This window comes from Bos javanicus, chromosome 16, assembly GCF_032452875.1.
Source record: "Bos javanicus breed banteng chromosome 16, ARS-OSU_banteng_1.0, whole genome shotgun sequence".
Classification (NCBI taxonomy): domain Eukaryota; kingdom Metazoa; phylum Chordata; class Mammalia; order Artiodactyla; family Bovidae; genus Bos; species Bos javanicus.
Genome location: NC_083883.1, coordinates 35,462,289 through 35,476,134, shown reverse-complemented (window position 1 = coordinate 35,476,134; position 13,846 = coordinate 35,462,289). Strand labels below are relative to the sequence as shown.

General features: G+C 41.5%; 1 protein-coding gene across 3 annotated transcripts in view; it reads right to left on the bottom strand.

Moving 5' to 3' along the window:
* PLD5 (phospholipase D family member 5) overlaps positions 1 to 13,846 on the bottom strand; it is a 427,488-nt gene that overhangs the window by 81,528 nt on the left and 332,114 nt on the right. For all 3 annotated transcript variants that reach the window (XM_061382516.1, XM_061382517.1, XM_061382518.1), the window contains one exon: positions 4,322 to 4,449. In XM_061382516.1, coding sequence (XP_061238500.1) covers positions 4,322 to 4,449 — 128 coding nt within the window. The remainder of the gene's footprint in view (positions 1 to 4,321; positions 4,450 to 13,846) is intronic.

Sequence of the window (13,846 nt, the reverse complement as noted above, 5' to 3'; positions counted from 1 at the left end):
TATAGACTTAAAGGTAACAAACAACAACACTATAGACTTAAAGGTAATAATTGATAGTAATAATCTGATTTCACTAGAAAACTTCACAAACTATAAAGCTAATGGAATAGGTTGAGTTTGATACTTGGAAAATGTATTATAATTTTTCATGTAAATATTAGTCTCATACACATTTCTCAAATGAAAAAATCTGTTCTAACACATGAGCTCTGCTGTGCAATGTGTTATGTCTCATGAAGTAAACCAAGGAAAAAGCCCATATAATCAAGCACAGATGAAAGGAAAACATTTAAAATAGATGATACAAGTGTAACAACATGATTTCAAATAGCAAAAACTAAGGGGAAAGGGTGGACAAAGAGACAACATGCGTGCCTATGTGTGGAGAGGAGGCAGAGAAATGGTGGCCGTTGATGTAAGAGAAGTAGGTTAGCAGCTGACATATAGACTGTTGTTGTTATTTAGTCACTAAGTTGTGTCTGACTCTTTGTGACCTCGTGGACTGTAGCCTGTCCGGTTCCTCTGTCCATGGGATTTCCCCAGGCAACAATACTGGAGTGAGTCGCCATTTCCTTCTCCAGAGGATCTTCCTGACCCAGGGATCAAACCCACATCTCCTATGTCTCTCACACTGGCAGGAAGATTCTTTACCACTGAGCTACCTGGGGAGCCCGAGATTATGAATTATAAAATGAGTTATTTTAAAATTCTTAAAATACATTTATTCCATACTTAAGAAATAGCACAATAATTCACTTATGTTTTTAAAAGTATAACTTTGTTGGTATATTTGAGCTGAAGGAAAGAAATCTAAGAAGTCCATTCAGTTTACTCTCCCTCTCATTCTGGGTTTAAGTGGTGGTGGTGGCTCAGTCACTAAGTCGTGTCTGACTCTTGCAACCCCATGGACCCCCTGCCAGACTCCTCCGTCCAGGGGATTCTCCAGGCAAGAATACTGGAGTGGGTTGCCATTTCCTTCTCCCTCTGAGAACAAACCAGGATGAAGTCAGAGGGACATCTCTTCTAGACAGACTGGAGGGCTCAGTGCCATGCAGTACCAACAGTGGAGATGTGATTCTCTGGTTCCTACTGAGAATGACATTAAGTGAAGCATAGGAGTTGGCTTGTCTTTAAGAAAGAAGCTTGATTAGTAATGATACAGAGAACCAGGTCCAGGTACTTGCCCACTTCTTCCTCTGGTCTTCTCTGTAACTTAAAGGAAACTAGCTATCACTTAGAAATGTGGAAATAAGGAAAATTCATAAAAGAGGTTCTGCTCTTCATATGAATAGGAAATAACTTGCACCTTATCTTCTCTCTGTATTTACCATGTTTAAAGTGGGGACATTTTCATATTTTATAATGATGATACATTTAAAAAGGAAATAATATCTAAATGACTACACAGAGAGTAAACATTTAAAAGATCAACTTACTTTCCTACAAAGTAAACAACTAAAAGCAAAGACAAAGGAATAATCCTCAAGCAGAGAAACCAATGTTTGAATATATGTCTGTCTGTCTATATAAGGAAAGGAGTAGAAGGAAATATAGAAAATATAGATTACTTGCTCAAAAATTTGGAGAAAACTATCATTAAACTTCAATAATTCAAACCTCATTCAAATGGAATTAATAGAACTTTAAACTCTATCAGTTAATTACAAAAAAATAAAATAAAATTTAGTGGTAGGAAAACATACTTTCCTAAAAAAAAAAAAAAAGCAAATGATGCTCAAGTTAAAAACCACTTAGCAGGGGAGAGGAGTCAATATGGTGAAACAGGAGGATGTGGAGTTACCTCTTCCCACAAATGCATCAAGAATACACCAGGGTTTCTCTGGTGTCTCTGTGGTAAAGAACCCACTTGCCAGTGCAGGAGACATGGGTTAGATCCCGGATCCAGGAAGATCCCACATGCTGTGGCACAACTAAGCCTGTGTGCCCCAACTATCGAGCCTGTGCTCTAGAGCCTGGGGCCACAACTACTGAAGCCCATGTGCCCTAGGGCCCATGCTCCACAACAAGAGAAACCGCTGCAATGAGTGGCCCATGCACTGCGACTAGAGAGTAGCCCTCGCTCTCTGCAACTAGAGTAAAGGTCGTGCAGCAGTGAAGACCCAGCACAGCCAAAACTTAATTAATAAAAAAAGAATACATCTACTAACAGAACAGTTCTCAGAGCACTTGCTGAACATGAGCAGAGGACCTTGGGCACCTGAAACAAGAAGAAAAATCCCCACACAACCAGGTAGGACAAAAGGAAGGCAAATAGAAACGAGGAAATGGGATAAAGTCTTGCACCTCTGGAGGGGAGCTGAAGGAAAGGAAAGGTTCCCGCAACTGGGGAAGCCCCCTCACCAGTGGGGACATCGACTAGGACAGAAAAGGAGCTTTGGGGGCTCAGAGGAGAGGGCGGCAACCCGTCTATGGCAGGCAGGACAGCATTAGACTTACATAGGTGGTAAGTGCCAGAGCCCTCTGGCCTCAGCCTGAGATGTGTGTTTGCTGGTGCAGAGGGAGGGTTGGGTGCTGGAATGTAGGGTTTGGAGCACAGACCCAGTGAGGGGACAGCTGCTGGCTGTAAAGAGACAGCCTGAAGGAATGAGAGTAAGAAACTCCACAACTGGAAATGTTTGTGGAAGAAGCCTGGGCCACCAGAGGCACAGGGTGCCATTGTTGAATGGCCCTCAAGCAGTGGGGCCGCACTGCAGCCCCTTCCCCATGTGCTGCTCCCTGCCTCCATGGGCACTGGGAGGGGCACTCAGCTGAGTAGCTCACACACCCCACCCATCGCTGCCTCTCTCTGCCCACCTGGGCAGGCATGTGTGTTCCAAGGCAGCCTTGGGAGTAGATGCTGGTGGAAGACACATATGCAAAAGTGGGGCTGAAACCACAGCTGAGATCCAGGAGCCCTGTGACTAAGGAGGAAGAGCTGAAATCTCTCCATGGACTTACACCCCCACTGCTGACTTTGGAAACTCAGCAACTGTGAGATATTTGAACAGATAAATGCTCCCATAGCTGAGACAGGTGTAGGTTTAGGGCCTATGGGCTTTGTGGGCATAGACATGCCAGTGTTCTCTGCTCAGACACTCAGTTATGTCTGACTTTCTGGGACCCTACTGGACCAGGCCAAAATCTAAGCTGCCTCCATAGCCCCCACAGTGGGTCCAGATGTGTGGTTACTGCAGTCCTGGGACCTGACCGGTGGATACACACAGACGGTCTGGTGAAAACAATGTCTGAGAGACACCAGGGCCAATTGCCAGCATACCCACAGTTACAGTAGGGCCCAGAGCAGTGCCACCAACAGTGTGATTTGTGAGCCAGCATGGGGTGTGAAAAGCGACACAACAGAGCACACCCACAGGTGAACAGCTCCAGAGGAGGAATACTCCGTGGCTTCCCTTCTAGGGGGAGTGTTGAATCCCACTGACCTCACATCGAAGGTCAGAAACATGGCTAAGATACAGATCTGGAAGTCTCTACTCCAACCACTGGGGAGTCAACCCCACCTCAGTGACAATCACAGGGCAGAGAGGAGGCCCTGCTCAATACCCAGTGCAGACTCTGGTCACCACAACATCAATCCCACTGTTATCAAGGGGATAAAGATCAGCATACATGGAGGAAAGAGGTGACAGACATCCATTGTAAAAACAGCCATCACATAAAAAAATATCAAACCCATATAGGCTACACAGAGAAGGTGCCATATAAAAATAGCCCTCTAAGAGAATCTAGTGCTATTGTTTAGTCACTAAGTCGTGATAACTCTTTGCGACCCCATGGACTGTAGCCCGCCAGGTTCAGCTGTCCATGGGATTCTTCCCCACCCTGGGATCGAACCCACATCTCCTGTGTCTCCTGTATTGGCAGGCAGATTCTTTACCACTGTACCATCATGGAAGTCCAGAGAGTCTGAGGGTCAAGCATCAGGAGGAAGAACCCCCAGAGGGAATGGCTACCCACTCCACTATTCTTGCCTGGAGAATCCCATGGACAGAGAAGCCTGGGGTCACAAAGAGTTGGACACGGCTGAGTGACTAAGCGCAGCATAGCACATGCTCTAAAGAATGTGGGAATAGCATCTGAGTTATAAAAGCACTGAAGCAATGGCAGTTCTTTTGGTGAAATGACTCTGACAAGGAAAGGTTTATTATTTTGCTTTAATTGAGGGTAAAACTACTAAAACTGTGCAGTTAAAAATAATAAATGCTGTAGGTTTAAATTCTCTCAATCACAGTAGAGGTGACTGAGGATTTTACGGAGGCGGTAGTTTTGATGCTGACAAAACTCTATATAATGAAAAGATTACCTGTCCCAGAGACCGCCAGTCCAAACCGGCACTGCCGATGTACACATGCTGTTTGTCCACGATCCAGAAGGAGGACTGCAGTCGGCCCTTGTTGTAGGCAGTCATGTTCATGTAGGTCACCTCAGCTCCTAGGAGTTTAAGGAAATCCCAGTCAGCCTCTGCGTCAAGGCCCTGAACATGCAGTCACCTACCCGCAGCAATACTCATCGTCTGCGTCCACCACAGCTGGCACTCAGGGAAGCCACATATTTACATTAGTTTAGTTCATAGAGGACTCCTGAGGAGCTACTTTATTCCCAAAAAGAATACAAAGGAATAAAAGAGAATAAGTTTTCCCTATGATATGACAAGATCATGGCTTCTCAAGTCAGATCTGACTCAGATCCCTGCTCCTTGATTTATCACTCAGATGGTGAGATAGGTGTGCCATGCTCTTCTTTTCTTTTACTTTTGGGATACTTTTCATACAGTTTTGCAATCAGTAAAAAGGTTGGTCTTTCTTAATAATATGGCTTTCCTCAACAAGGAACTGGCCTTCATTTTCTTTATTGATTTGTATATTGATTTATAATGTTGCATTAGTTTCAGCTGTACAGCAAAGTGATCCAGTCACACACACACACACACACACACACACACAGAGTTGTATCCAACTCTTGGTGACCCCATGGAATACATATTCCATGGAATTCTCCAGGCCAGAATACTAGAGTGGGTAGCCTTTTCCTTCTCCAGGAGATCTTCCTGACCCAGGGATTGAACCCAGGTCTCCCACATTGCAGGTGGATTCTTTACCAGTTGAGCCACAAGGGAAGCCCAAGAATATTGGAGTGGGTAGCCTATCCCTTCTCCAGTGGATATTCCCAACCCAGAAATCAAACTGGGGCCTCCTGCATTGCAGGTGGATTCTTTACTAACTGAGCTATCAGGGAAGGCCTCCACCCCTCCACCCATTCCCACCAAAACACACACATGGCTACATTTCAGGATACAGAAAGGAAGAGTGATTTACACTATAAACTTAAGTTATAACTCTTGGAAGATGTCAAGTATGCATCTGGGTTCTTGTGGCAGGAAGATAGAGAAACCAGGAAGCTGGGAGAGGATCTGAGGTGAAGAAAGAATCCAGGAAGACTTCCTCTGTGGGTGGAGCAAACTCATTATCCCAGATAAGTACAGGCACATGTTCCTTAGCCTTCAGCTGTCCTGGAATAGTAACATCCCAGAGGACGAACAGTTGGGAAAGGCGGAATCTGAATGTCCAAAGTGAGGAGTTACCATGGCAATCATGGAGCGACCCAAATCTGCATGGAGGGTGTGATAACCCCAGAGGCAGTTGCCAGTGCTCCTAAGTGGATGAAGAGCAGCATTTGTCTCTGAAGAGTGTTAGTTTCCTAGGGCTTCCATGACAAAGTACCACAAACTAAGTGGCTTAAAACGACAGAAATTTATTCTTCCTTAGTTCTGGAGATTAGAAGTTCAAGATGACCGCGGGGCCATGCTCCTTCTGAAACTGGTAGAGGAGAATCCTTTCTTGCTTCTTCCCAGCTCCTTGTGGTGGCCATCAATCTTTGGCATTCCTTGGCTTACAGATGCATCACCCCAATCTTCCCACCTCTGTTGCCACATGACATATTCTCCCTATGTGTCTCTGTCTTCTCTTCTTATAGTGACACCAATTATGCTGGATTAAGGGCCCACCCTGCTACAGCATGACCCTATATTAATTAATTATATCTGCAAAACCCCTATTTCCAAATAAGTTCATAACTGGAGGTACAGGTACCTACAGGGGTAGGTCTTCAAGTTGTCTTTGGGCAGACACAACTCAATCCGTAACAGAGATCTTGGCCAGTTTAAATGCCTGTGCCCTTCAATAGCACTAGACTGACTAGCACTAATGGAACCATTTTCTCATCTCTGGAGGAAGAGCATCAAGGTGACCTTGGGCTTGCTTCGGAAAAAAGAATAAGAATAAAAGAATGGAGGACCATTTACAAGCCATCAAGGACAACATCAAGTGTGCTAACAGTCATACAAAAGGGCTCCCATAAGAGGAGAGAGAGAGAGAAAGGGGAAGAGAACATATTTGAAGACATAATAGCTGAAAACTTCCCTAACCTGGGGAAGGTAACAGATACCTAGGTCCAGGAAGCACAGAGAGTCCCAAACAGGATCAATGCTAAGAAGACCATACCAAGACAAGTTGTAATTAAAATGTCAAAAGTTAAAGATAGAATATTAAAAGCAGCAAGGGAAAAGCAATGAGTTACCTACAAGGGAACTCCCATGAGGCTCTCAGCTGAATTTTCAGCAGAAATCTGCAGGCCAGAAGGGAACTGTACAATATATTTAAAGAGAAGAAAGAGGAAGAGCTACAACTAAGAGTACCAGACAAGGCTTTCATTCAGATTTGATGGAGAAATCAAAAGTTTTACAAACAAGCAAAAGCTAGCACCACTAAAGCAGCTTTAGAGTGAAATGTTAAAGGGCCCAGAACCATGAAAATTATGAAAGAAAAAAAAAACTTCATTGGTAAAGGCAAATATATAGTAAAAGTAGTAAATCAGCAGTGTATAAAGGTAGTAGGAAGGATAAAAGACAAAACAGGGAGAACTGGATGAAGGCAACTGAAAGGCACAAAGTTCCATTTATAAGATAAAGAAGCACTATCGTGTACAACATAATGAATATGAGTAACAATACTGTATGTTAGCAGTGAAAGTTTTAAAAAGAGTAAATCCTTAGAGTTTTCATCACAATTTTTTCTATTTATTTAATTTTGTTTCTATATGAGATGATAGACATTTAGTAAACTTACTGTGACATGCAACAACAGACTGGTTCCAAATAGGAAAAGGAGTTCATCAAGGCTGTATATTGTCACCCTGTTTATATGCAGAGTACATCATGAGAAATGCTGGACTGGAAGACACACAAGCTGGAATCAAGATTGCTGGGAGAAATATCAATAACCTCAGATATGCAGATGACACCACCCTTATGGCAGAAAGTGCAGAGGAACTCAAAAGCCTCTTGATGAAAGTGAAAGTGGAGAGTGAAAAAGTTGGCTTAAAGCTCAACATTCAGAAAACGAAGATCATGGCATCTTGTCCCATCACTTCATGGGAAATAGATGGGGAAACAGTGTCAGACTTTCTTTTTCTGGGCTCCAAAATCACTGCAGATGGTGACTGCAGCCATGAAATTAAAAGATGCTTACTCCTTGGAAGGAAAGTTATGACCAACCTAGATAGCATATTCAAAAACAGAGACATTACTTTGCCAATAAAGGTTCGTCTAGTCAAGGCTATGGTTTTTCCTGTGGTCATGTATGGATGTGAGAGTTGAACTGTGAAGAAGGCTGAGCACCAAAGAATTGATGCTTTTGAACTGTGGTGTTGGAGAAGACTCTTGAGAGTCCCTTGGACTGCAAGGAGATCCACCCAGTCCATTCTGAAGGAGATCAGCCCTGGGATTTCTTTGGAAGGAATGATGCTAAAGCTGAAACTCCAGTACTTCGGCCACCTCATGTGAAGAGTTGACTCATTGGAAAAGACTCTGATGCTGGGAGGGATTGGGGGCAGGAGGAGAAGGGGACGACAGAGGATGAGATGGCTGGATGGCATCACTGACTCGATGGACATGAGTCTCAGTGAACTCCAGGAGTTGGTGATGGACAGGGAGGCCTGGCGTGCTGCGATTCATGGGGTTGCAAAGAGTCAGACATGACTGAGCGACTGATCTGATCTGATCTGATGAACATTTCATGATGTACATAAGTCAAATCCACCTTAAACATATAGTACTGTATGTTAATATGTCAATAAAAATGGAAGAAATAAAAACAAATTCAAGCATATCAAATAAAGTATAAAATTTTAAATGATCAGTATCTGCTTCATCCCTGCTGTTCAGATGGCAAGGGGGGTACTGAATATCTGAAAGATCAAAAAGGTGTGACCCCGTCACTCTGCTAAGGAGCCCCAAGTGAAGGCTGAGAGCTTGGAAGACAGTGATGGCTCTGCTAAGCCCACAGCTACAAGGCCAATGGAGCTGTGTGTAGAGATCAAGCAATATATGATAACAGTAACTCCCCACTTACTAAACAGCTCTTTGTGAATAGGGTCGAGACAGCTGTTACAACACATGGTATATCATTTTTCCCCCTCCAAATGACTGGACTTGGTGTAAGAAAACCCACTGAAAATATTTGATGATAGATTTGGAAAACTATTTGTCTACATACGGTTTTGAAATATCACTTTTTTATTAAGAACTATTTCTTTTTTCTATCTAAATCTAATTCCCATCTATTTCTGAAGATACATGCTTTAATTTGTACCTTAATTTAGATATTATATTTATATAATTTATATATTTACAAATATATATTTAGTTATATTCAACTCAGAAAACTAAGATCATGGCATCCAGTCCCATCACTTCATGACAAATAGATGGGGAAACAGTGGAAGACTTTATTTTTGGGGGCTCCAAAATCACTGCAGATAGTCACTGCAGCCATGAAATTAAAAGACGTTTGCTCCTTGGAAGAAAATTTATGACCAACCTAGACGACACATTAAAAAGCAGAGACATTATTTTGCCAACAAATGTCTGTCTAGTCAAGGCTATGGTTTTTCCAGTAGTCATGTATGGATATGAGAGTTGGACTATAAAGAAAGCTGAGCACAGAAGAATTGATGCTTTTGAACTGGTGTTGGAGAAGACCCTTGAGAGTCCCTTGGACTGCGAGGAGATCCAACCAGTCCAACCAGTCCTGAATAGTCATTGGAAGGACTGACTTTGAAGCTGAAACTCTAAAACTTTGGCCACCTGATGCGAAGAACTGACTCACTTGAAAAGACCCTGATGCTGGGAAAGATTGAGGGTGGGAGGAGAAGGGGACGACACAGGATGAGATGGTTGGATGGCATCACTGACTCAATGGATATGAGTTTGAGTAAGCTCCAGGAGTTGGTGGTGAACAGAGAGGCCTGGTGTGCTGCAGTCCATGGGGTTGCAAAGAATTGGACAATACTGAGTGACTGAACTGAACTGAACTGACTGAACTGTTCCTCATTTTATTATGAACATATTATTCAATATTTTACTTACAAGAATTTATTTTACATGTACTTCTAAACTATCTTTTTTATTGGTTATGGAAATTATCCTCATCCTACTGTTTTTTTGGGCTTCCCTGGTGGCTCAATGGTAAAGAATCTGCCTGCCAAGCAAGAGACATCTCTGGGTCAGGAAGATCCCTGGAGAAGGGCGTGGCTACCCACTCCAGTATTCTTGTCTGGAGGATCCCATGGATAGAGAAGCCTAGTGGGCTACAGCCCATAGACTTGCAAAGAGACAGACATGACTGAAGTGACTGAGCATGCACATATCTTCTTTATATCTAGCATTTCTCTCTCTCTTTCTGTCTCTTTCATGAAAGGGAAACAAAATCTTCACAGGATATGTCTTTAGTTGATGCTACATGTGGTTGAGAGGGGCATCCTTTCTTCTTGGCCAATACCCTCTTCCTAGAGTGCTAAGTGCACCCACATGATGCAATATGGAAAGGTCTAGGTACCGTGTAAACCAGTTTAGTCTCTATTTTGCCACAGCTGGTTGAACCAAATGCAGACACCTGAACTATGATGACCAATAAGATTTCTTCTTTTGAGAATCCAATATTGAGTCACAAAAATCAAAACAAAGAAGCTATGCTGGAGTCATGAACAGATAGAGGATGCTGTGACTGTTCAATTCCACATAAATGAAGGGTAGGAGAAGGCAAGCTTCAGAGAGGGTGTGAAAGAACCAGGTACATGGGGAAAAGAGATAAAAAGACAATGTGCTCCCAGGAGAGAAAAATGGAGAGGGGGCGCAGTCTTTGCCAGCCCTGTATCCTCAGACTAGTTAAGATTCAGACCTTGAGTTTCTCTAAATCTTTGGAATAAATTAATTGTTATTTAAACTGGGTTTGGAGGGGTTATGTTTCTTTACTAACTTATTCTTATGGTATGAATCAGATAAAACTGTACTTTATTTTGTGCACACAGAAGTCCTACAACCTCTATATGTACATTTTTAATATTAGACTAAAAATATTCAGTTCTGGGCTAAAAATCATGCAGTTTTTAGCAACGAGCCAGTTGCACAAATTGCATGATTAAATATTTCATATTTAAAATAAACATCCTGTCAAAATACTCTTCATGATGACACAAAAGGAAATATGTTAGTACATTGTGATTACAAGTAGAAAATAAAGCTCTATGCTCCCTTTGGTGATCATGAAAGAAAATCAAATGAAGCTATCTCTAAGTTTACTTCTAGAAAGTCACCTGAAAGCATATTACTAGAGCTTTAGTAAATTTTATGATATATCATTTATATATTCAAGAGAAAATATGTAACTTATAAGAAAATTATGTAGCTCCATTACAAATGGACATTGGTGAATCCCCCTTCTTATTAAAAATAAAAACTAAAAGTTTATCAATCTGATTAAAGCAGTGCTTCCCACTCAGTGATGATTCTGATCGCTTTCCTCCATGAAACCTGTGGCAATAACTGGAGACATTTTGGGTTGTCAAAATTGGTTAGAGGAACACTTTTAACTTCCAGTGGGGAGAGTTCAGAGATGTGGCTAAATACCTGGCAATACACTAGACAGTCTCCCAAAACAAAGACTTATCCTGCCCAAAATATGGACAGTCTCACAAGTGAGATATCCTGCATAAAGCTGTTTGTGTGTTTATGCTTGAACCCATATCCCCACCAGTTTTCTCTGATACAACTATGATTCTGAGTTTAGTGTGTACTGTTGTCTGATTTTTAAATATTTTATCCCATGTTAATGTATCCCTAATAGCATTATAAAAATGAGTTAATCACCAGCTTTTGAACACTGATAGTTAATGAACCTTAAGCATATATCAAAGGGAAATGTATCAGTATTAGTAATTACAGATTTCTGGAAAGGCTTATAGATATTTCCTGAAAGCAAAGTTTGCAGCAGAAATCTATCTTACCAATCAAGTGTCTCTTCTTCTGAATGTATTGATTTGTGTGAGCAATGAAAAAGGTCATAGCCTATTCTTGGGAGCTTTAATAAAACCAGCACAGTTTAATCAATTTAGTCAGCAACATTTTGGAATCCATTGGCCTGAAGGTTAAAGGGAACACCGAAGGGTAAAAATCACCAGTCATGACGTATTTGTTTTCAAATCATTCAGTGAGTGATATTTGAAAAATTTTTTAGACAATCAGCTATATGTTTCAGTCATGGAAAAAGTGAATCTTAAGTGCACATTTCAGTTTAGTTCTAACATATCTATTCAAATACTGTCAAAACTATGTTGTAGATAGTTGTCTTTGATACTTTGCTTTTAGTGTACAGATCTGGGCTCACAGGGACCAGGTTGTCTTTGATACTTTGCTTTTAGTCTACAGATCTGGGCTCACAGGGACCATTTCCAGGGAAATGCCATGCTTTGTTATTGCCTCATAGTTCAACAGTTATGCTATCTATAGGAATGCTTGATTTAAGGAACCATTAGGCTTTAAAATAAAATTATATTTAAAAACAAAATTTGCTTATAGTAAATGCTGGAGAGGGTGTAGAGAAAAAGGAATGCTCCTACGCTGATGGTGGGAATGAAAACTGGCACATTCACTGTGGAGAACAGTATAGAGATTTCTTAAAAAACTAAAAATAGAGTTACCAGATGATCCTGCAATCCCATTTCTGGGCATATATCTGGAAGAAACTCTAATTCGAAAAGGTATGTACCCCTATGTTCATAGCAGCCCTATTTACAAAAGCCAAGTCATGGAAGCAACATGAAAAGCCATCAACAGATAAATGAATAAAGAAGATATGGTATATATACACAATAGAATATTAATCAGCCTTACAAAAGAATGAAATAATGCCATTTGCAGTAACATGGATGGACCTAGAGATTACCATATTAAGTGAAGTAAACCAAAGAAAAATATCATGTATTACTTATATGTGGAATCTTTAAAAATGATGGAAATGAATTTGTTCACAAGACAGAAATAAACTCACAGACACAGAAAACAAACCTATGGTTACCCAAGGGGATACCTGGGGATGTGGGAAATAAATTAGGAATTTGGGATTAACATACACACACTGCTGCTGCTGCTGCTGCTGCTAAGTCGCTCAGTCGTGTCCGACTCTGTGTGACCCCATAGACGGCAGCCCACTAGGCTCCTCTGTCCCTGGGATTCTCCAGGCAAGAATACTGGAGTGGGTTGCCATTTCCTTCTCCAATGCATGAAAGTAAAAAGTGAAAGTGAAGTCACTTAGTCGTGTCCAACTCTTATCGACCCCATGGACTGCAGCCTACCAGGCTCCTCCGTCCATGGGATTTTCCAGGCAACAGTAATGGAGTGGGGTGCCATTGCCTTCTCTGATACACACACTGTTATATGTTAATTCCAAATTTAAACAACAAGGATCTACTGTAAAGCATAGAGAGCTATATTCAATAATTTTATAAAGACCTATAATGCAAAAGAATCTGAAAAAGAATATATATAAATTGAAATGTATAGTTAATTTACAATGTTATGATATATAAATATATATATATATATAACATTTTGCTGTATACCCAAAACTAACAACACCGCAAATTAACTATAATTTTTTAAATGCTTAAAAATAAAAAAATCATTGCTAAGAAAAAAATTAAATTTTTATTAAATTATACATAATAAACTATACAAAAAATTCCATATTCAAATCAGATAGGTGAAACATGATCTAAAATGGCTCATCAGTTGTAATAAAACATGATAAGGTCTGGGGTATTGGTGGCCAGAGCTCATACTTATTCTTACCTCTCTCTTCCTCCTCCCTCCTGGAGTCGCACAACTATTTACCTAGGTAACAAGACGGGAGCAGAGAATGAAGAGCCCTCCTGAGGCTTCTGTCTCAGTGCCAGAGCTCACTGGAACAAGGCGTCCTGCCAGAGCCCAGTGCTGCTGCAATGCCAGGGAGGATGGGGACCCAGAAGCATCATAGGTTTACTTTCTTGGCAAAGCCCACTCACTCTACCTTACCATTTGCTGTCCCAGTAGTCACAGAAGACTGCACAGCCAAATCTGCCAGGTTTCTAAGGTAGCAAGCCTGCCTACATTGAACATGGCAGTTCACCCAACACAAATCAACAGCCTAGAGGAGGCAAGTCAAGTAGGAAAAGCATATGGCTACTGCTGAGGCAAATCAAACAGAGGAAACAGGAATTCTTAAGGACATTTGAGAAGATATTCCAAAAGAGTAATCTAAGAACAAGTTGTTCATAGGAATTCAGTTCAGTTCAGTTCAGTCGCTCAGTCGTGTCTGACTCTTTGCGACCCTATGAATCACAGCATGCCAGGCCTCCCGGTCCATCACCAACTCCCAGAGTTCACTCAAACTCATGTGCATTGAGTCGGTGATGCCATCCAGCCATCTCATCCTCTGTTGTCCCCTTCTCCTCCTTC